At 37.9% G+C, this 24,550-nt stretch overlaps 1 protein-coding gene across 1 annotated transcript; it reads right to left on the bottom strand.

The window, feature by feature from the left end:
- lnpep (leucyl/cystinyl aminopeptidase) lies at positions 1-23,011 on the bottom strand. Its single transcript, XM_063017618.1, has 18 exons — positions 22,855-23,011; positions 17,880-18,702; positions 17,052-17,190; positions 15,969-16,100; positions 15,747-15,867; positions 15,230-15,381; positions 12,816-12,929; positions 12,373-12,504; positions 10,228-10,359; positions 9,998-10,140; positions 9,087-9,175; positions 8,715-8,898; positions 8,002-8,158; positions 7,324-7,508; positions 6,273-6,434; positions 6,062-6,199; positions 5,468-5,549; positions 1-5,396 (listed from the first exon to the last, which is right to left on the bottom strand). Exons 1-18 carry the CDS (start codon positions 22,871-22,873, stop codon positions 5,265-5,267), a joined length of 3,036 nt encoding a protein of 1,011 aa, XP_062873688.1. The 5' UTR covers positions 22,874-23,011; the 3' UTR covers positions 1-5,264.
- Positions 23,012-24,550: the final 1,539 nt, after the last annotated feature.

A 24,550-nucleotide genomic window follows, 5' to 3' on the forward strand; every position in this document is an offset into this window, starting at 1 on the left:
TAAGGTGAAGAAGTCATGTGTTTATTAAACTATTTTAAAGGCAAATTACATTAAACACAAAATGCACGTGGTAACAGTAACCAATATATTAATCTGAAACAGCAAGTAGAAAGGTTTAGAATGATTAAGGAACACACAATCAATCATTTAGCTGCTGTCGTTGGACATCTGACAGAGCTGAAGAGTTTATGAGTGAAACAAATTTTTACTGAATATTAGTCCTTCATCCAGAATCAAGCAAACCTTAAATTTATATTAAACATAAACACAATAATTAAGAAAGATCTTACAAACTGAGAGGTGTCAATTCATGTAAAAGTCACAGATGCAGTAGGACATGTACCTTTTTATTTAAAGTTCCCATTATCTTGATCAATACTACTTTCTGGTATACACACTGAATGATACCGCAGTTCTCTTAACGTAATTTTTACTGTGAAAGGTTGTTAATTTTCTATATCAGCACATCCCTGACAATTAGCTGCAAAGTAAGTTACATACAAGGGATCTTCAAAACGTTTCTGCACTTACATTTTGGTTGGAAACGGTGAGGGCGGGAGGAGTAGTAATTGGTCGTGTCTGTAAGGCTGAGAAAGCTTATAGTCTTTTTTGGACTCAAAGAAGCTTTAAGGGGAAGAAGATTTTCATGTGATGATGATGTGAAAGCAGCGTTGCATCAGTGGCTATGCGCTATACTTTTTTGCTGATGGCATTAAAAGGTACGATGCTGGGAAAAATGCATTGCAAGGCGACTAAGTAAAATAGTTATAAAATTTGTTTTTGAAATTCTTAATAAATAGAATTAAAAAGATGCGGAAACATTTTAAAAAACCCTCGGAATAATGATAATAATGCATCCTTTAATAAATAAAAACTGTTGAAACTGTTGCAATCAAGCAGATGCATGATGGTAAGGGTCTGACTGTTTTCAGCTGCTATAATGCAAGTGTAGTACACCAACTTGTATCAAGGATGTTTCACAATGCTGATCGTTTAGTATCAATGGACTGGCAAATTGACATGTCACAGGATTAATAAGACTAAATTTAATGCAAAACTCAATGTAGGGCTTTAAATGATTACATTTCAGTGGATGTACTGTACACAGAAAGTTTAAACAGTTTCTTTTAACTTTAATCTTAATCCATGAATGATTTTAACCTATTAGACTAAATCCCAAGTAGCTTCCTAATATTCACCTAATATGGGCTTTACATAAGGTTGTATACATTGTGACATACATTGTTGTATAACCTTATATAGTATAGCTGGAAAGATCTTGCTTAATGTTACAGCAAGTAAACATGATTTACAGCAAAAACTTTATCTTAACTGTACTTAAATAGAAGAAAACAATTCAGGAATGCAGAACTCTTAAAGTACAAATTGTTTTTTGTTAGAATTAGAACCTTCAATAAAGAGAATAATATATATCTTAATAATGTATGTGCCTTATGTCTAAATCTACAATAAAACAGTTTTATTTGCAATATATCAGGATACAAAATGTGAGTTGTAATAGCAGCACCTTGGGGATAGTTTGCTTTTGGTAATGTTAATAATCTGTGTCATGTCAATAACAATCCCACAAATTCACACTAAATAAAATCACTCATGGATCAGATCAGCACATCTGATCTAATAACAATTTAACACAGCAGGAAATATTGAAAAGAAAAGCTGTTTTTTTAACCATTTCTCCTGGGCAGAATGCCTTTATGCATGCTGTGGTATTTTCTTTAAAATGTTAGTATTCAAACAGTAAAAAAATCTACACTACAAAACTTATATTGTGGTTACCAGAAAATAGCATTGATGCATTTGTAAATATTAGTATGTTAAAACATACCTAAGGAATCAGCTTCATTTACACACAGAATTCCCTTTCTGCAAAACATGTTAACATTTCTTCATAAAGTACAAGTACAAAAAGCAAGGTGAACACTAAGTCCTAATAGTACCATTACGATGCTGCACAGGTAGAAATGCGTTCCATAACACCTGTCCCATCACATTAACTGTGTTTAGGTTTTGACATTATTTTTATAAAGTGACACCGGTAACGCACAGAACGCACTGTTTGAGCTTTTGTACTGTAAGCCTGTTATTACTATACATTTAAAAAATTGGCCACTGCTGCTGTCTAAATAATACAATGCTTGAGAACTCACTGACCCCCCACATACACTCTTAAATTATCAAATTATTCATAATTGTGGATTTTAATGTGCAAAAGTTTGTTTTCTGTAAAGAACATATTCATTTTAACTTCATTCCTTAAACATCTTAATATTTGTCTGCATGGCAATACTTTCGTCACATGTTTAAACATAAAAAAATAACTACTTCAACTTGCTGTGCAGATTTCTTCAAAGCTTTTTTTCACTGTCATAGTCTTTTTTAAAGATCTGAAGCACATTCAGACTGTTTATGCAAGATGATCCTTAACAAGGGAAAGCTAATAGTTTTTGTATACCCTACATAAATGTGAGCTACATTCAACACTGCGAGCATTGATGTTTTAACAACTGATTCACTGATTTGTACATTCACTCAGTCAAAGTAGCCTAATAACGAACTTGTTTAGCTTGCTACTTAAGAACGGTACGTTGGGAATTAATCAATGCAGCTTGACTGACACCAACAAACAAACCAACATGAGGATTCAACTACATTTAAAAAGCACAACCTAGAAAATCTAAATAAACTCTTCTGGGTATTCTGGGGATTGTGGGCATATGAGCCCCAGGAGTGGTTAAAAAAAAGGAGTGGAACATCACAGACACTGTATTTGATCCTAAAGTAATCAAAATTAATACATTAATTAGATACTTTCAGCTTTAATCCTAATGAGCATAGCAAAACGTAAATATACATAAAATCCACATCCTAATCTTAAACTTCAACCTGACAAAAAAGCTTCTGATTTAGTAAGTGCAAGTCTGCAAGTAAAAAAAATGAACAAAACACTATATAATTAAGGCCAATGATGAAAAGAATGAGGCTTGTTACGAAACTGCTAAACCAAGAGTATTTACACAAGACGAGTAACAGGCTCTGCAAATCGGTATTCACATGTATTTGAAAAAATGAACAGGGCTGTTGTAACCAGAATCATCATAAAACCATCAATTATGATTTTTTCTGTATTATTTTTCTAACTTTTGATTTAATCATACTCTACTTGTCATTTAATAATAATTTTTCATCAAGTTCTACCATTAATAAACTACAGTATAGGGAGCAACAGAATATAGTAATACTGACTGTTTTAGACAAGAATTTTGCACCCAGATGCAGTCTTTAAATGTTTAAATTGATCAAATTTAAAACAAAATACAAATGTAGCTTGACTCTGATTGAACAAGTCAGACTGAGTGTGTATTTTAGCAATACAGTCTTCAGGAAATCTGAAGATCAGATTAGAGACAAACCCCCATCAAAAGTTGTTTGTTTGTTTACTTTTTTTAATGGCTCCCATGGTGACATGAACTATGTGTAGTATGTAGAGCATTCAATCATTTAGCAAATATCATTTCATAACTAGTTTGTCACAGCACAAGGGGTTGAACACGTGTGAATACGTAACACATTTGTTTTAATAGATTTGCTTTTTCGTTTTAGTATGGACGACAGGAAACAGTGTTTTTGTACATCTTGGTATTTTCCTAATTGTAAACTGTTAAATAGATTAAATAAATTAAGGACATATACATAACCTGTTATGTCTATATTGTTATATCTAACAAACCTAGCTGGTAGGGTGAATTCCAAATAATTTCTATTATTACATGGCGCCAAGATCCTCACAGACCAAACTTATACACTGCACTTGGAACATATTCCTAATGGACAACATGGACATCATGATGACATACATAGAGTACAACAGCTCAAGCAGGCTGGCCTAAAATTCCAAACAATAGTCTAACACTGCACACGCTGATCCTGTGCTGTTGTTGTATCCTGTGTAATACATGGAAGCAGAAATTAGGAAACCTTTAAAAATTAGGAATTCTGTTTAGTGTGGCCAAATCACAAATTATGTTATTAAATGAATCCATGTTAGTGTGTACTAGGCCAATTTCCCTCCCAATCTAGTTGTATCCAATTATGCGATTTGTATGTCCCCTCTGCGGCTGCTGAGCTCCCCCCCCCCGATACATGCAGCAGCCGAGTGCTTCTTATATGGGGATCCATATCGCACAAGGAGAGTAAGGCAGTGATCCCATTATCCCCCATCTCAGACTAGCCAATCATTGTTCGTACAGACGCCCGACTGGCTGTTAGCAAAGCTGAGATTCAGCAGTTGTCAGCACTGGTGGGCTAGTTTGCTTTAACGCTGCACCACTCGAGCACCCATAAAATTCCTAACTTTAGAGAAAATACTAAACAAAGGGCTAAATTTAATGGTTTGTAAGGTTTTAAAACTACTAAAGTAGTTCTGCTTGAAAAACTGTAAAATAAAGATACTGTGGTCATTCTGATGAAACAACCATGAGTTAAAAATAATAATCATGACAGCCCTAAACTCAAACAGCTAAACTTGCAAATACTTTACAAAACTGATTGTCTGCAGATATCCAGACTGATAAGCGAATAAACCACCACCAGCAACCAGTGCGTAGCACATTCTATTTACACAAAAAAGTTACAGTGTTACACTATGACCATTGACGGCTTTAAAAATGTGTATTCCCCATATTTAAGTGACCATTTTTTGGCAATTTCTGCAAAAGGCATGTTAAAGATAGTGCTGAGAGGATCGTCTGTAACAGACAGCGATGGGAAGTAAAATAATTTAAATGTATTATTGTTTAATTCAGAGTAGCCCTGAGCAAACTGGAATTCCTAATAGTGCAAATGTGTCAGGCCACAGCCATGTGTGCAGAGACAGACAGACTTAAGAGTCAGTTTCTCACATGACCCTAAGCAGCAAGACCCACATGAAGGCATCTACGTCTTTATGCACCTAAAAGGAAGCCCATAAACAGCACAGTGCTGAGACCTCTACAGACCAAACTAAGAAGCTTCAACTTGATGGCTTGGTTAGATTAGACCTAAAATATGCAGATTAAACTTCACACAAACAGTATTAAAATATTACTTATTAAAAAAAAATAATAAACTACCCGATTCCTTCAGTCCCTGTCTAATCTCTGCACACATTCAGTTCTGACTGCGAATCGCAGTAACGTCACTCACAGGTGCTCGGCTTTATGACCTGAGGAGGGGTGCGTGGAACGGAAGCGAGCCCCTTTAACCTACAGCCAGTTTCGGAGTGTGTTCAGGTTCTTCTCCATCCAGCGTATGTTCAGATTGATGGACTCTACAGCCTCCTGTGCGCTTCTCATCTGGGATCCCCGTTCCTTCAGAGAGCTGAAAAAGCTCTCCACCTGAGCAGCAATTTAGAAAGTATTAGAATCTGTTTAAACAGATAGTATTAATACTATGATCCTGATCTTACCTCCTCGAGATGCATCTTTGTGGAGAACTGACCGGTTGTGGACATGATTATCCTTTGTAGGGGAAAACTGCCAATGGGAAACCTTTTAAAAGAACAAATATTAAGTGGAATAAAACTATACAGACATGAAGGAATATCAGTGGTAGCTAAACTTTACCTGATTTCCATTTATAATAATAATAATAATAACTAATTTAAATATAACACCATTTGTTTAAATGCTTAAAAAATTAAACAAGGATTATTTATAGTAAAGCATATAAAACCAGTCTATAACATTTAACATCTTGCTCTTTGTGGAATAGAGTTTTAGTCGCATTTCTTGATGCAGGGGTAGACTGTTAGGTGACAACTGTTTTCCGAAGTATTAATGTAGCTATATTTATAACAGTAACATGATGTTCTCTCATGCAACATTCAACAGGTGTTCAACTGGTTTTTGGTCTTGCCCAAGATTCCTTGAATCTTGGCTGAAAAACAGGTGACACTGTCCACATTCAAGCAAGCTTTACCACTGTAGAGAGACTTTGTATATGAATTTAAACAACAGAACAGTTTTTAGATCATCACAGTTCATGTTCTGCAATCACTTACTTCTGTGTAAGTTCATCCCAGTTCTCCTTCACAAAGTCCCAGGCGTAGAGGTGGCCTGCAAAATGTTCACTCACTCTGCTAATCACAAGCGGAAGTTCAGGAGTCTGAATAGTTCCATCAAGACCTGCTCTTAGGATCCTAAAAAAGACACCGATATTCATCTTCCACTATCATGTGTACAATCCACAAACCTTTGAATTAACAGGCTTACCACACAGCTTTTCGCACATCCTGGGTGCTGCTCAAGGCTTCTAGTATTTTACGCTTCTCTGAGTCATAGACGGAGTGTTTGTAGGACTCGAGTAATGTGGTCCAGCCATCCTCAGTTTGAGCTCCTACAGAATAAACCGCTTTCATCAGATCTCCAGGAATTCTGGAAAAAATATGGTGAAAAATATTGTAATAAAGGAATAAATAGACTCATAATGAAAGCATTGCTATATTAAATAAAAGAGATGTTTTCTGTTTTAAACAGTTGAAAAACATTACATGCAATAAGAAACTTAAAATTATTGGCGGTCATTGGTTGTTGTGATTTGGGCATTTCCAAATTAAATAAAGAGCAAACTTTAGTATTGTGCATGACAAACATGAGATTTTACATAATTATTTTATGTAATTTTTGAACAACTAGAAATTTTGACATAATTGATGTCCTAGTTACAAATAAAATGCATATTTTGTAAGATATATAAATAAAACTTCCAAAATTCGAGAGGCTAGAAGCAGCAGTCACATCAGATAAACAAAGTCACTTGCTATGTTGTGTAAGACTGCAATAATTTTTGTTTGCATTTTAAGTCGTAAAGTCTAGTCGTATCCAATTACGTGATTGCATTACGCTTCCTCTCTACTAATGTTGACCTCCACTCTGACTAAGGAGAGCCGTGACTAACACACACCCCCTCTGACACTTGGCAAGTTGATATGCGGATCATCTTTGCGCACAGATAGATACACCCCGATAACACACTATCCCCTGTCTCTGCTCAGCGGCATCAATCAGCCAGCAGATGTCGTAATTGCATTAGTTATAAGGAAACCCCTCGGACACCACTTCCCTGAATGACAAGTGGATTTTTGTTCATGAAGACGCTTAGCCTACCGGTAGCAGAGCTGAGATTCGAACAGACGAGTTCGAGATGCCAGTTCTGGTGTGCTAATGTGTTTTAATGCTGCACCACCTGAGCGCCCGAGACTACAATAATTCTTAATAAAATAAAATAAATACATAATACAGATTTCTTTATCTGTTGACTTACTTCTTAGTTGCATTTGGATCTAGCCACTGCTGAAATAGATCCTTAGCTTTCTCTGTGCAGTTTGGCCTGTTGAGTGCACAGGCAGTCTCAAGCAGAGCAGACCTAAGAACCTGCTTGGACACAGACTTCTCCTCTCCCCATGACTGGCTGTCCATTAGATCTCCGAAAAGATTAAAAATGTATGTCTGCAAATAAAGGAAATGATTTAAATTCACTGAAAATGATTGTTTAGGGCATTCAGGTGACAAGGCAGTCTAATGCGCTAACCCAGCACCTCTGGGATCTCTGGCTGAATCTGACGGGGCACCCATACAGGTATGATTATTTTACCTAAAAACAGGAATATGCTGAATTCATTGTCACTGTACATTTGTGCCCTCTGTTGTCTGGTCAAGGAGCTTGCACTAGTGATGGATAATCTGGAGCACTTAGCATGTCTCTGTTCACGATGCAGATGTTTATGAGATTCTACCACAGGTTAAAAGATACAGGCATGTCAGAGGGGGCATGGGATAGTCTAAGCCCTCCTCGGCCAACAGGAGGGAGCAGTATTAGTGGCAATATTCCAATGGGGATGTGGTGACAAGATTGGGAGACAACTACATTGGATGGAAATGTGTGGGTGGGGGGTTATAGTTAAAAATGGAAAAAAATGTAGAAGCTAAAAGTAAAACTGACCTTCATCCTTGAAACCAACATTAAGTCAGATCTTTTTTCAAGCAGTTTATAGATGTAGCTGAGCTGTGTTAGGGCTTCAGTCAGTGGTGCCGGTTCTGTCTCATTCTTCAAATATGCCAAAACATTTAGCACTTGTCTGAAGGATACCTTTCCTAATCTGCAAACACACACACACACACACACACACACACACACACACACACACAAGCATATTATTCGCATGTAGCCACCAATGTGCAGTTAAAATCATGTACTGTGTTTACATACATAATAAAATGTATTAAATCAACTGATACACGATATGTTCATAGATACAGTTAAGAACTTTAATGACTGGAACATATACTTTTATGTTCAAAAACACTTTCATGAACTTTAGTTCTTTTGTAAGTTTATTGTGGGCTTTGTGGAAATATGTAAAAATATACATCAACTTAAATTATTAACCTGGTGGTGTAAAAGTTCTATAATGTCCTTTAATGCCATATATATAGCACGTTTTACTGCCCTTAATAAAAAGGACATAAAATTTTTTAGATTATATTTGACCTTCCAGATTAATTCTCTACTTTTAAAGGTGATGAATTGAAATTCTTGGCAACCCTAATCATGTGACAATAATTTAGCAGCTGACTGGAATCTTGACAAATTGTTATCAAGCAACATCCTTAGATCACAACGAATACTGCCAGATCTATAACCAACCGAACTACCTGGACAAAGCAAAGACGTTGTTGATGAGAGAAGCCCGGTCCTCTTGGGGAAGAACATTCACGTCTTCCTTCAAGGCCTCGATCAGTGTCTTCCACCCCTCTGTTCCATAATCCACTATGTAGAAGCCTTCACTTCTATAATTAAACTTCAGCCATTTCACACTTCCTGGAACGTGAAGTGTGGCTGCAAAGATTAAAAAGATTAAAAACAACAGGTTAAACAACAATCGCATTTTAATCTAACACAACTTCTGCACAACTGTTCTTATTCCTTCTTAATAAATTATTATTTAATGAAATTTTGTTTTACACAGCAGTGATAATGAAATAATCAAAACGCTTATCATTTATCTACATCAGGAAAATAGTTACCTGTTTTGTTCTGGAAAGAAAACACTTGCTTACAGGTGACAGATTTGCTACAAGAGTCGTTCACGTACGTCAGTGGGATGTGCCATAAACTGTGAAAACAACAAACCCAAACTTAAATGACTGATATCAATCTGTGAGACAGATGATGTACCAACTGATATATGGAGACCCCCTGTATATTTCTAGTGAGCCTCAATAACACAGCGTGTTCACCTGCATATTGCAGTCGTTCATTCTAATACACTTACTTATTCAGTGACCATTTTATTAGGTATACCTATTATATCAATGCACACTGCAGATATAAAATTACTGTCTGTATTTGTCTGTCTCTATATACAATCGTTCAGCCATCCATAATAAAAAAAAGATTACAATAGGACCCCTGCTGACCACGTTATTTACCTGCTGGATTTTTCTCAACACAGGAGTAACACTGACATTGCAGCGATATATTAGTGTATGAGTTTATAAGATACAACAATGTTTCTTTGAATTAAAGGGTGTTCTTACACTTGGCCCAAATATTCTGAGCACATTTGAGATAAAATGTGGTCAGAAACGTTTTTTTCCCCACAAGATTTGTAATGGCTGGTTATAGGTTAAAAGACATATAAATATACCTGCATCGCTAGTTCAACATAACAGAACAAAAATCATATTGAACAAATTGAATTGTAAGCTAAGGGTCTCGTTACACCCCTACTTGACACTGATCAATGGTTCAGGTCAAAGAGGTAAAGTCAAAACTGAGCCAAGGACAGGGGTGTTACTTAAGATAAAATACATAAAGTGATGGTCAATCTGTTGGTGTACCTGATAAAATGGCCAATGATTGTTAGCACAATGCATTAAACCAACAATCCACTGTACTTTTAACTATTTGAACTAAACCAGGTAAAACCAAATACCTGTGATCTGTGGCGTTTACAAGAAAATGTTCTTGAGTCACTTTTACTTGGTCACCCTCTCTGCTCACAGTGACCAGTGGAAAGCCTTTCTGTACAGTCCATGTGTTCATCATATGCGCCACATCTATGGGTGGTATTGTCACCTGCACCAGAAGGTAAAATAGGTAAAAGACATAAAAACATGTTTGATGCTTAATTCAACACTTTATCACAGGTGAAGATGATCCTACCTGTGAAAGGCTGTTCCACAAGTCTTGACTCTCTGTGTTGCTGCTCTGATACTTTTTTAAGTACTCGATCACTCCTTTCTTGAATGCCTCCTCTGTTAATGTTGCATTAAGCATCAGCAAAAGAGATGCACCCTGCATGGGAACAAAATCACAGTGAAATTAGTATGTGGTTGGTGGTCTGAGGAACAATAAAAGTAAGAAAGAAGCAGAGGGGATTAGCCCCTCAAGCCCCAAACATACTTATATATATATATATATACAGGGGTTGGACAAAATAACTGAAACACCTGGTTTTAGACCACAATAATTTATAAGTATGGTGTAGGGCCTCCTTTTGCGGCCAATACAGCGTCAATTCATCTTGGAAATGACATATACAAGTCCTGCACAGTGGTCAGAGGGATTTTAAGCCATTCTTCTTGCAGGATAGTGGCCAGGTCACTACGTGATGCTGGTGGAGGAAAACGTTTCCTGACTCGCTTCTCCAAAACACCCCAAAGTGGCTCAATAATATTTAGATCTGGTGACTGTGCAGGCCATGGGAGATGTTCAACTTCACTTTCATATTCATCAAACCAATCTTTCACCAGGTCTTGCTGTGTGTATTGGTGCATTGTCATCCTGATACACGGCACCGCCATTGGATGCACATGGTCCTCCAGAATGGTTCGGTAGTCCTTGGCAGTGACGCGCCCATCTAGCACAAGTATTGGGCCAAGGGAATGCCATGATACGGCAGCCCAAACCATCACTGATCCACCCCCATGCTTCACTCTGGGCATGCAACAGTCTGGGTGGTACGCTTCTTTGGGGCTTCTCCACACCGTAACTCTCCCGGATGTGGGGAAAACAGTAAAGGTGGACTCATCAGAGAACATTACATGTTTCACATTGTCCACAGCCCAAGATTTGCGCTCCTTGCACCATTGAAACTGACGTTTGGCATTGGCACGAGTGACCAAAGGTTTGGCTATAGCAGCCCGGCCGTGTATATTGACCCTGTGGAGCTCCCGACGGACAGTTCTGGTGGAAACAGGAGAGTTGAGGTGCACATTTAATTCTGCCGTGATTTGGGCAGCCGTGGTTTTATGTTTTTTGGATACAATCCGGGTTAGCACCCGAACATCCCTTTCAGACAGCTTCCTCTTGCGTCCACAGTTAATCCTGTTGGATGTGGTTTGTCCTTCTTGGTGGTATGCTGACATTACCCTGGATACCGTGGCTCTTGATACATCACAAAGACTTGCTGTCTTGGTCACAGATGCGCCAGCAAGACGTGCACCAACAATTTGTCCTCTTTTGAACTCTGGTATGTCACCCATAATGTTGTGTGCATTGCAATATTTTGAGCAAAACTGTGCTCTTACCCTGCTAATTGAACCTTCACACTCTGCTCTTACTGGTGCAATGTGCAATTAATGAAGATTGGCCACCAGACTGGTCCAATTTAGCCATGAAACCTCCCACACTAAAATGACAGGTGTTTCAGTTATTTTGTCCAACCCCTGTATATATATATATATATATATATATATATATATATATATATATATATATATATATATATATATATATATATATATATATATATATATATATATATATATAATACTTAAAAAGAATCTATATTTTAGTTTGTATAGTTTGAGACATATTATTGGAGCGCTCAGGTGGTGCAGCGGTAAATGACACACCAGAGATGACATTTTGAACTCGTCGGTTTGAAACTCAGCTATGCCATCTGGCAGGCTGGGTGCCTACAGGAACAACAATTGTCTGTTGTTCAAGGACAGTGCTGGAGGGGGATTTCTCATAACTGATGTGATTACTACCTCTGCTGACTGATTGATGGTGCCTGCACAGAGACAGGGGATAATGCGTTGACCAGGGTGTGGCTTTCCGTACACAAAGCTGATCCGCATATGAACTTGCCTCATGCAGGTGAAAAGTTGCAGTCGGCTACGGCACATGTGCCGAAGGGGGCGCGTGTTAGTCACAGCTCCTCTAAGCAAGAGTGGAGGTCAACATCAATAGAGAGGAAGCGTAATGCAATCAAGTAATTGGATTTGTGTTTGATATATTAATGGGTTGTTACAGGCTTGTTACATATAGGTTACCCACAAAATATACATTCCTCAGCCGTACCTTCTCATATGACACAGAGTCGAACATCTCCTCCACTTCCTCTGGAGCTTTTACATTAGTAGACACAGGATGGGAGGAATTCAGTGAGTCCTTGGCTAGAGCATCAAACCGTACACTCAGGAATTCAATGTCCTTAAAGAGGAAGCCAAGACAAATTTAAACTGAATTAAAGTTTAAAAAGATGTAATGATAATAACAAAACAAACACATGCCAAAAATGCACCAGACTGTTAGTCATATATTTTACCATATTCAAATAAGGTTAAGCGTTATAGTGTGTTGATCAAATGGGCAAAAGGCAAACAGGTCATCATAAACTTTCTTCTGTAAAAAGCTTTGAACACGAACCTCAAAAAGTCCACTGTTAATGATCTTTTATTCTTACGTGCAGCTCATAAAAGATAAACAGTGTTGAAAAGGTTAATATATGTAGAAATACTTACAATATCAAGTTCAGGGAAGACTTTTTCAATGGACATGTACTGCATGTAGGTGGCAAATCCTTCATTCAGCCAAAGATCATTCCACCAGCGCATGGTCACAAGGTTTCCAAACCACTAAAATCACATTCAAGACATAAAATGTTCTATATGAATGTAAGATTTTAATTGTTGTACATAACAGCTTAATAAATAAAAATAAAACATGTACCTGCAATTGAATGCAGATGTTTGGGTACCCCTGGCTAAATTACATATTACATCGATTTTTAAAGTGGGTAAAAAAGTAAACAAACTATTCTGCTCATTTTAATGTATTGAGTTTTATTAGTATTTTTTGTGAATATTATTACGTAGATAGATAATAGTCCACAACCATGTACACTATGTTACTCTTTACTCTTGACTGATAAGCCATAATCACATGAGGTACATCTCAAGAAGAAGCTGTGTTTAATGAAAAGAACATTATGCCAACTGTAAAATAAAGGGGTGACTCTGTAATGCTTTGGGTTTGTGTGGCAGCCAGAGGCACAGAACACATCGCACATGTACAAAAAAAGCACTGCAGAAAACAGAGTGTTTTTAAGCTGTGATGTCTATCCAAATGGGTGTTACTCTGTACTGACTTGGCAGGATGTCCTACCATTTGCATACACTTTAATCTATCAGCCACATTTAAAGCAATTAATTAATATATTCATATCAATAAGAATTAATTAAGAGTTAAAATTAAGAATAATTTTATGTACAGTGTATCACAAAAGTGAGTACACCCCTCACATTTCTGCAGATATTTAAGTATATCTTTTCATGGGACAACACTGACAAAATGACACTTTGACACAATGAAAAGTAGTCTGTGTGCAGCTTATATAACAGTGTAAATTTATTCTTCCCTCAAAATAACTCAATATACAGCCATTAATGTCTAAACCACTGGCAACAAAAGTGAGTACACCCTTTAGTGAAAGTTCCTGAAGTGTCAATATTTTGTGTGGCCAACATTATTTCCCAGAACTGCCTTAACTCTCCTGGGCATGGAGTTTACCAGAGCTTCACAGGTTGCCACTGGAATGCTTTTCCACTCCTCCATGACGACATCACGGAGCTGGCGGATATTCGAGACTTTGCGCTCCTCCACCTTCCGCTTGAGGATGCCCCAAAGATGTTCTATTGGGTTTAGGTCTGGAGACATGCTTGGCCAGTCCATCACCTTTACCCTCAGCCTCTTCAATAAAGCAGTGGTCGTCTTAGAGGTGTGTTTGGGGTCATTATCATGCTGGAACACTGCCCTGCGACCCAGTTTCCGGAGGGAGGGGATCATGCTCTGCTTCAGTATTTCACAGTACATATTGGAGTTCATGTGTCCCCCAATGAAATGTAACTCCCCAACACCTGCTGCACTCATGCAGCCCCAGACCATGGCATTCCCACCACCATGCTTGACTGTAGGCATGACACACTTATCTTTGTACTCCTCACCTGATTGCTGCAACACATGCTTGAGACCATCTGAACCAAACAAATTAATCTTGGTCTCATCAGACCATAGGACATGGTTCCAGTAATCCATGTCCTTTGTTGACATGTCTTCAGCAAACTGTTTGCGGGCTTTCTTGTGTAGAGACTTCAGAAGAGGCTTCCTTCTGGGGTGACAGCCATGCAGACCAATTTGATGTAGTGTGCGGCGTATGGTCTGAGCACTGACAGGCTGACCCCCCACCTTTTCAATCTCTGCAGCAATGCTGACAGCACTCCTGCGCCTATCTTTCAAAGACAGCAGTTGGATGTGACGCTGAGCACGTGCACTCAGCTTCTTTGGACGACCAACGCAAGGTCTTTTCTGAGTGGACCCTGCTCTTTTAAAACGCTGGATGATCTTGGCCACTGTGCTGCAGCTCAGTTTCAGGGTGTTGGCAATCTTCTTGTAGCCTTGGCCATCTTCATGTAGCGCAACAATTCGTCTTTTAAGATCCTCAGAGAGTTCTTTGCCATGAGGTGCCATGTTGGAACTTTCAGTGACCAGTATGAGAGAGTGTGAGAGCTGTACTACTCAATTGAACACACCTGCTCCCTATGCACACCTGAGACCTAGTAACACTAACAAATCACATGACATTTTGGAGGGAAAATGACAAGCAGTGCTCAATTTGGACATTTAGGGGTGTAGTCTCTTAGGGGTGTACTCACTTTTGTTGCCGGTGGTTCAGACATTAATGGCTGTATATTGAGTTATTTTGAGGGAAGAATAAATTTACACTGTTATATAAGCTGCACACAGACTACTTTTCATTGTGTCAAAGTGTCATTTTGTCAGTATTGTCCCATGAAAAGATATACTTAAATATCTGCAGAAATGTGAGGGGTGTACTCACTTTTGTGATACACTGTATGTAATGTTATGTCCTGTGTACCTGATGTGCAAGTTCATGGGCGATGACAGAAGTCACTAGTTGTTTATCCATAGGAGAGGAGTGATTTCCGAAGAGCAGGGTTGTCTCCCGGAATATGATGAGTCCCCAGTTCTCCATTGCTCCGGCAAGGAAATCCGGAATGCCCACCAAGTCTGTAAGTAAATAACTCATGTTAAAGCTACGGGTACACACTATACATACATATAAACATCATTACAGATTCTCTCAAAGATTAGAAGGTGAGCGTCTGTAAACTACTATTCTAAATTCAGTGTATTTTAACTGACTTGACTTTTCTGGATGGCAGGAAATAAGAATCCATGTTTTACATGCAAATTTTTCAGACAAAAAGTAATCAAAACAATGGTAAAGCAAGATTATAAGTAGGATAAAAGTTATGTTATGAAAGCCCAGAAACCAGACAAACAGTTTTAACCAAATCAACATTAACACTGGTTCTCAAGCCACCTCAGTTACCTTTATTTGAGAAGTTTTTATAATTTGGGACCTGACTTACCCAGTTTGCGCAGTGGGTACTCGATCTCAAAGAAATCATTGTAGAACTGCAGTAACTTGGCAGCTGCTTCAAGTGCATAGTGAGCTTGGTCCTTCTTATCTGGTACTGAATATACAGAGACCTGTGGGAAATGTGAGACATGCAGGCCTAATGGTTATAAAACATGTTGCTAAAGCTAACTTCTATCTAAAAAAATCAATCATAAACACAAACCACACATACTTTAGTGTTGGAGACCGTCTTGTTGACACAGCTGAAGTTGGCCACAATGAATGCAACTAAATAGGTGCTCATGTTGACACTCTTCTCAAACTCATCCTCAAAAAGTCCATCAGATAACGGAGTAGTTTTGGCCTAAAAAATAAAAAGTGGTCATGTGTAATAACTAAAATGTTTGATTGTTTATTGGGATTTTAATGTCATGTTTTACACTTTGGTTACATTCATGACAGGAACGATAGCTACTCATCACACAAGGTTAATCAGTTCACAAATTTAATGTCAAACACAGTCATGGACAATTTTGTATCTCCAATTCACCTCAATGCATGTCTTTGGACTGTGGGAGGAAAACGGAGCTCCTGGAGGAAACCCACGGGGAAAACATGCAAACTCCACACAGAAAGGACCTGGACCACCCTACCTGGGGATCGAACCCAGTATCTTCTAACTGTGAGGCTACCTACTAAGCCACCATGTAATAACTAAGCCCATGTAATAACTACAAAGTTTTTTTTTTTTAATGGATTAGCTGGAGTATGTTTCATGTACAGCTGCTTGAGTGCTTCAGCAGTAAATTACACCAGCCCACTACCCTGAGATCCAGGTTTAAAATAATTAAAATCAGCCATTTAGGGGTTCACAATTATTCCTATATGACCAGTGGACACATGACTGGCGGTTAACCTTTTTTTTTTTTTTTACCTCTCAGCAATCAAACAATTAAAACGTTAAACAATAAAAATAGGAGCTTGGATCTCAAGCTCTGTTACCGACCAGCCTACAGCCAGACACAATAGGCATCTGCTGAATGGGAAGGCTAGAAGGAATTCCACATCACTGCTGAAATTATAGCCTTTAATGGCTCTACCAAAGAAGCAAGCCAGTGAAAAGACCATCTGCTATTAATCAACCTGTCCAGTGTGTGTTTCTGCTTTGTGCCCAGTGTCTTTGGCTGGTGCCGGAATTATCTTGATCCTGACCAAGATAAAATACTAGATGAAAATGAATTGAAGCCCACTCACAATAGCATGTAGTGCTACATAGTTGTAGCTGTTTAAAACATGGATTAAGTGGTGTTCTTACCAAAGGCATGTTTGAAAGGCTGATGTATTCAGCTTCCCTTTTTATCTTGATCAGAAAAGTGGATTTAAAAGCAGGTTCGTCGAAACATGGAAAAGCTTTGCGAGCGGCCAAGGGTTCAAACTGAGTGGCAGCTAAAACTCTGAAAAACAAATAGTGTGAAAAGTGAAAACAGAATGGAAGACGATTATTTTAAAATATATTAAATTCACTTTTTTACATTGTACATTACAAACCTAAATTCCTTCACACTTTATAGACTTTGTGTTTCTGAACAAAGTGTTTAACAGACTGTGTAAGCAATACACTTTTAAGATTGCAGGAAAGGAAACTAGAGCTTCATTGCTTTTTTTTTTTAGATGAATGACTTCTGTATGAAAGGTCCTGGTTTGCTGAAAAATTTTGTCCATTTAACAACCTTTAACTCCACAGTTATAGGCACTGGAAGCACTGGCAGGTGATAAGAAGCGGCAGCAGAATGGACAAATCAAAGGGGGCAAGTAGTGATCCGTCTCTCTGTGATTAGACTGGGTGGGTGTGTAAATGACTGTATACTGTATTCACAATTGGTAACTGGAAATGACCGCATTGGGAAAAGGAAGGGAGGAACAAAAACAAATACTAACTCTAACAGGCAGCTATGAGCATACGTAGTCTTTATTATAATATTATTCTCAGTTGTAGCGGATTATGTTTTACTGCACCTAAAATATTATAAATATAAATAACAAAAACATTCAATTTGTTATTAACTTATTACAGAATCAAGACTGACTACTTTTTTATAATAAACATGCCAGTCAAATAAACAAAGATACAATACTGAGTTACCTTGTTTTTCCTGTTGCGTCATTGTAGGAACTGTTATAGAATCCATCATAGCTGCTGGAGAAGTTTGCTGAATATTCAATATTCAGTACATATTCCTGTCCCTTTGTAAGGTTCTCCGAAAACTTGATGGCAATCTGCTGCCAGTCTTTGTATTCCAACACCTTCATTTCTTTCCCTTGAAAAGTAGCTTTGTGTATATTCATGTCTGCGCTGTGCAGGACGACCCTCTTGGTTACTTGCTGGACCTGCAAAGTGATATTCACGCTTCCTTTGAAAGTCATGGTGGTCAGGTTGGGGTGGAGTGCGATCACATAGTGAATGGGATGCACGCTGGCTGGAAGCCTTAAGTCCGTCCATGGAAAAAGCTCTCCATTTGTTGCAATGGGATAGATTACTTCCAGTGAGGTGTTGGTCTTCTGGCAGCCACCTTTGGAGAAGGTACACTTGGGCAGAAAGTAGATGACCATTACGAGTGAGGCGACCAGGACCAGAACAAAGACTCCCACAACCGTGGTCTTCACAGAAGGCGTTGGGCATGAACCGGATGGTTGTTGGCGGATGTAGGAGGCGGCACTGCGCTGATTAGAACTGCGGTTCATGAAGGACATGCCGAGAAGCCTGGCCGAGGACTCGCAGTCCTCCTCGTCTTCGTCCAGCTCGTTCTCACCGAGGCCACGTACCAGCAGCCTGGAGCTGCGCGGCTCATACACGATGTCGTCCGAATCTATGGGGTAGGAGGGCGACTCCTTTGCTAGATCTACGACATCAGGTTCTTCCTCAAACATGCTGTTTTCTATCATGTTCCGAGGGAGTGGTGCTCGCTCTGTGAGAAGCAAAGAGACAAATGTGTTTACATGCACTGTAATAATCTGATCATAACTGGATTTATGCAGTGGTGTGATTATTCAAGTGGTCAAGTTAACAGCACAATCTAAAAATCTGAGTAAATCTGTTCTCCAATGTCAAATGTCTGATTAAGCCAGCTATATATTTAAGCTAGGTAATACGGTTATTTAATTGGATTGGTTTAACTGCACATGCAGAAGCACTGTTTATACCAGTGTCTATTTTAACAAAGTACATAGACTATATATGGCACAGACAGAGCACTGAGTATCAAAAGTAAACAGTAGAGTCATTATGCTGGTATCCTGAGTAGAATAGTATGTGATTTGGATTGCTGCCTCAGTCAAATGTTACACAGCCCAGAATTATCTCCTAAATTCCCTCTGTAAAGATAAAAACACAGTGGATTTAAAAAGTATTCATTCAGATTGGCTTTTTTCGCACTTTGTGTTGTGAATTTGATTTGGAATTATTACATTTTCCTTTTTACCCATCAACATACATTTTATTATCTATAATGGCAGTGAAAACAAGCTTTGTACATCTGGATTTGGGCATTTTATCCCTGAAACCACTCCAGTATAGTTTTTCTTTGTGTGCTTTAGGTCATTGTTGTGCTGAAAAGTGATCTACAACCCACATATGAATGTGTACACACAGGAGAATTTTTTTATAAGATTCCCCTTCCTGCTGCTGAGAAGCACCACCATATCACGATGTCGCAGGGATGATAGTCGGGTGACGTGCAGTGTCGTTTTTTTTTAAGCGATAGTTCCTGTTTTGCTCAAAAACTTTAATTTTCATCTAATCAGAGCACAGAATGTTTTTCCTCAAACTTTGAGTTGAGTCCAAACTGCAGATATTTAAATATTTAGATTTATGGCATTTAGCAGACACTATGACTTCAACTTACAATTGTAACCAAATACAACTCAAGCAATTAATGATTGGCCTTGTTCAGGGTTCAAACTTAGTGGTGGTGGGGCTTGAACCAGAAACCTTCTGACTACTAGTCCAGGAGCTTAAATGCTAAGCTGCCACTGCCCTTTTGGTGACTAGGTGAATGTGTCACAACACACAGCACATCAAACAAAAAATGTGTAAAAGAATTAACATGAAATGAACATGTATGGTAAATAAAGTGCAGGACAACTAAATGTTAGTCAGTCAATAAAATGTTAATTATGAGCTACTTGATTTTAAAAAGTAGAGCTGCTTTAAGAAAGCAAACAGTTAGTCACACTACCCAAGAACTCTGATTAGTGACTAGATTACTAAATCCGAAAGTTTTCCGTTATAATGTTGTGTTTGAAAGGTTAATCGGTTATTTCCTGTGGAAATGTTGACTTGTGTCACTCAGGCAGAGACTTGCAGTGCATTAACCACATCAATAACTAGTTAGTAGCAGGAAGACAACTAAAGCAATATATAACCTATTTATTAAACTTTATTTAAACCATGTACCTTTTCAGCATATAGATATCTTCGGCAAACACACATATATACATACACTTATTGGCCAAAAGTATGTGGACACATGACGCTGAGCCTAACATAAATCTCTTTCCACAACCATGCATATTATTATGGAGTTCTACAGTACATCGGCAAACATATGACACTGAAAACTAACCACAATCTGATTTCATTTCCTCAACAAGTAAGCACTGAGAAGAAAGGGCTGGGCTGACAATGTGACACAAAGAAAACACACTTCCCGTTTTTAACAGCCTTTGAGAAATTCTATTCTGTACAAACCAAATAAACCAATGGCTGTGTAAACACCACATGTATATTATCAGTGAGCATCTCGCACATATGCTCCTGGCTCATGTTTCAAGTTTCTCACAAGGCCCAATACTTCTTAAGGTTTATCTGAGGTGCGGCTGTGCTTCAATCACATTAAATAAGTTTGAACTGTTTTGTGCAGTTTTAATAACATGCCCATAATGAACAATGTCAATATTATGCACGCTGGAGGGTGAAATATGTAAGTAATTGCAATTTTTTTTGTAGCAAAGTGACAAGCCTTAACCTATCTTTGCTCATGAAGAAGTCAGCTTTTTCTGCATGCTTATTTTATTTCTAAACATGATTGCATCAATGGTTGAAGATGTAAGTTTTGTCCTAAAATATCACTGTCTCAATGTCTTCAAATGTGTTGCAAGCATTAATCTTAAAATAAGCATTAATTAGGTTAAACAATAAATGCTTTGCTTTGTATCGTTTTCATTTAAATGCAGTTTAAGGTGAATTAACAAACTGTTCATTTGTACCCGTAACTGTTCGATTACATTTAACAAATCGAATAAAATTTAGGCTTGTATAAATAAAGTCGAAATCTACTGGGTGCGTCAACAACCTACACAAATGTTCTTAAATTTCCTCTCCTACTGCTGTTTTTGACTACTTTTTTCAGTACTTCCTCAAATTGCAAAAGCAAATAAGTGTGAAGTTCATTTCATTTTTATCAACTGCTTTTCATCTTTGTCTGGTTCCAACAGAAAACAGAGCAGGAATACCCTGGACAGTTGGCCAAACCATTGCTTTGATGGGCTTTGACCATCCTACGTACATTCCTCAGACCCAGCCTATGTAGACACACACCTGGCTGATTGCACTGCGCCAACTGAGCACCAAGTCTGGAAAAAGAGCTGCACAGTGGTGTTTGTTTTATCCTACATTACGCACATTTATTAATTTATATCAACTGATAAGGGTTGTTTACTTGAAACACAGGCACTGTGGGAAATACAGTGACCATATGTTTATAGTCCTTTAACCAAGATATTTATCCCACAGACAGAAGCAAGTATGTGTACAGTGTTAACAAAAATAACTAAAGTAATAATAGATAATAGCTTTGCCAATATTATGTCACTACTGTACTGAGAACAGTCTTTGACCCAAACAGAATCTGGTCAGATTTAGTTTGTACTTAAAGGCTTTAAAAGAACATCACAGTGGGGTTTGAATTTGCCATGTTTGCAACAACAGATTTGTTTTACAACCTGTTTTTTGACTTAACTGCTGAAATGACTTAAAGGAAACATTATACTGGAGCAGTCTGCAAATACTGCAAAGTAACACTATCTGAAACTAATAGGTTATAATAACAGAATAGATACCAAAAATAATCTTTCACATTTACAACGTTTAGAAAACCTTAGGAGATTATTATTGTGATTACATGTAGAGAACTTAGCTGGCTGGAAATGTAAATATTTGCACACTTGATAAGTTGTTTAAGATCATGTTCAGGTAATTATATATAAATGTATTAGTCAGTGTTAACCTATACACTGTAATTATGCCAGTTCCAGACTACAGTCTTTATATGTAAACAAACATTAAATTTCCTGTTAAACATCCAACAGAAATTGGGTATCCTGGGCATAAAGTGACCAACCAGGGAGGGACATCAGATTCACAGGTGTTGTAGATGGACAAGGTAGAAGGTGGCTGACAAACTACATAACAACAAATAGACTACAGTCAGTGATTGTACAACTACAAAGTGCACCAGAAGAGGGGGCGACTCTGTAATAAGTGTGTTCCACATCAGATGTAAATGAATGGTGAAATCAGGAAAATACAATCAATCAGACATAATGTCATTCATTACAATTCAACCTGATCTAAGAACTGCACCACATATTCACAGTAAAAGCAGCTGATTATTATTAACACAATAATAGTTATAGCTGCTCGTGTTTATTTCCTGCTTAATAAAATCAAGCAACGTCCTTATAAATCGTGTGGCATACACTATTTACCCACAAACTACAAGACCAACAAGTTATAACTTCCACATTATTACATTATGATTTGTGTAAGATTTAAAAGAACATTGATCATTTGGTTGATTTCTTTGGACGTGCCTGACAACAACACAGCAAAATCAGATGCTAGATAGCTGGTAGCTGTTTTGATCAGCTGATTTAGAGATATAAAAAGCTTAACAAAATTAATCATTTGGTTTGGTACTTGCGCTTTAATGTAAACATGTATTAAGATTACCAGTCGTCACATTTGATGTGCAACACGCGTGTAAAGCTGATTGATTCATTTGTAAACACGCGTACTAAAACTTGTTCTGGTCACAAACAGCTAACAATGCTCGTCTTACCACTTTCAAACGGCTCCATATTTAAATGTCAGGTCGTAAACTGGAAGAAAACAGTCTACGGTCCTCGTCAGGTCCAAAACTGTGGTGTGTTTTAATCCACTGGAGGTTGGTTGTTGTAAAATAAATCCAGTGACTGAATCTGCCTACAGAGAGTAAAAACAAGCGGAAACTAGCTTAGCCTGGTCGGTTCACTGAGCCCGAGCATAATGACCTGTCGCTCTTATTTTCTGGTACAGAAATAAACCACGGGTGTTTGCTTCGAACGAAATCCTCGAAAAAAAGAAATAAAAGTAATAACGGTAATAAAACCCGAATTCAAATATAAAAGAACAAATTATTTAAACGTAGCCGAGTGATTGAAGTACGGAGTGTAGCAGCTAAACGTGCTGGCTTCTGCTCTCTTCAAGTGCTCCCAAAATTGTCGTGTATACGAGTCGACTTCCCTGATCCTACCGAATCATTGCAAATGAATGTCTTTTCAAATCTTAATTATACCTGCAAGTTTTTAAAAATGACTTCATACCCGAATTTGTTTGCTTCTTCTTTATGCATTGATAATATAAGATGATTGTTTTATGCACTATTTATGTGCAAAGTAAACCATACTGTTTATGCAATGTCCTTATATGGTCATTGTGCTACCTTCAAGTGCCGAACTATTTTGCTCAGCACTGTAACATTAATTTTACCGTTCAAATAATGCAACAAACAGACGTGTATTTCAAATCAGTAAAGGCGCTTGGCACAGATAATATTAGGTAGGTAACAAGAAGTGGGGTCACTCTTGATCTCCGAAACTGCTTGTTTTTATTCTGGAATGCAGGCATACAAGTTTTGAATGCTTTGTGCCTGCAGGTTAACGCTAGTGGTGTGCGATACTGCAAAATTTGTTATGGATCCGATACCCAGTAAATACAGGGCCAGTACCGCCGATACCAGTACTGATACGTTTTACTTATAAAAGCAGTTTGTTTACTTTCATGTAGGGGAGAGCAGTGTGTTACTAAATGAACTAAGTCTGAGGTTTTTGTTCAGAACCAATTATATAATAACAAAACATAATTTATCCCTTTCATTGAACTTTTCTAAAAATATCCCCTCACAGCTCCTCTCTCTTAGTCCCATTCTCTCTCTCTCTCTCTCTCTCTCTCTCTCTCTCACTGCTACTTGTGTTTGGTCTCTCAGTGCCCTTAGTCACGTGACAGTACCACAACAAAACCCAGCAGAGCAGGAGGAGTGAGGTGTGAGAGGAGAGGAGACTGTTCAAACATGGTTTCTGCTTTCTGATAAAACGGGAGAAACGTACCGAATGTAGCGGAGAAAAAGTAAAACTGAAGTTTAGATACTATCGATATTTGGATCGATCAGCCCACCTCTACTAATAAGGTTAGAATAGCCGTGTGTGTCAATATCTAGCCTAGCCAACTAGTTCACAGCTGAGATACTAAAACACAAATAACTCAAACACCATAATTATTATTATTATAAACTATATACACTAAAGACTTGTGCATCGTGTGCAGCACACACTAACTAAACGAAAGACATTACAGCTGTGAGTTAATATTCACGAATCGATTAACACCGGTACTTGTTAGCGTAGTCGCTAGTGTTAGCTGCTAAGCTAATTGCAGTGATTTTTGTTTCGATAAGCACTCTGTATTTATAACTTTATTATATTAATATTGTAATACAT

Source organism: Trichomycterus rosablanca, chromosome 21 (genome assembly GCF_030014385.1).
Source record: "Trichomycterus rosablanca isolate fTriRos1 chromosome 21, fTriRos1.hap1, whole genome shotgun sequence".
Taxonomy (NCBI): Eukaryota; Metazoa; Chordata; class Actinopteri; order Siluriformes; family Trichomycteridae; genus Trichomycterus; species Trichomycterus rosablanca.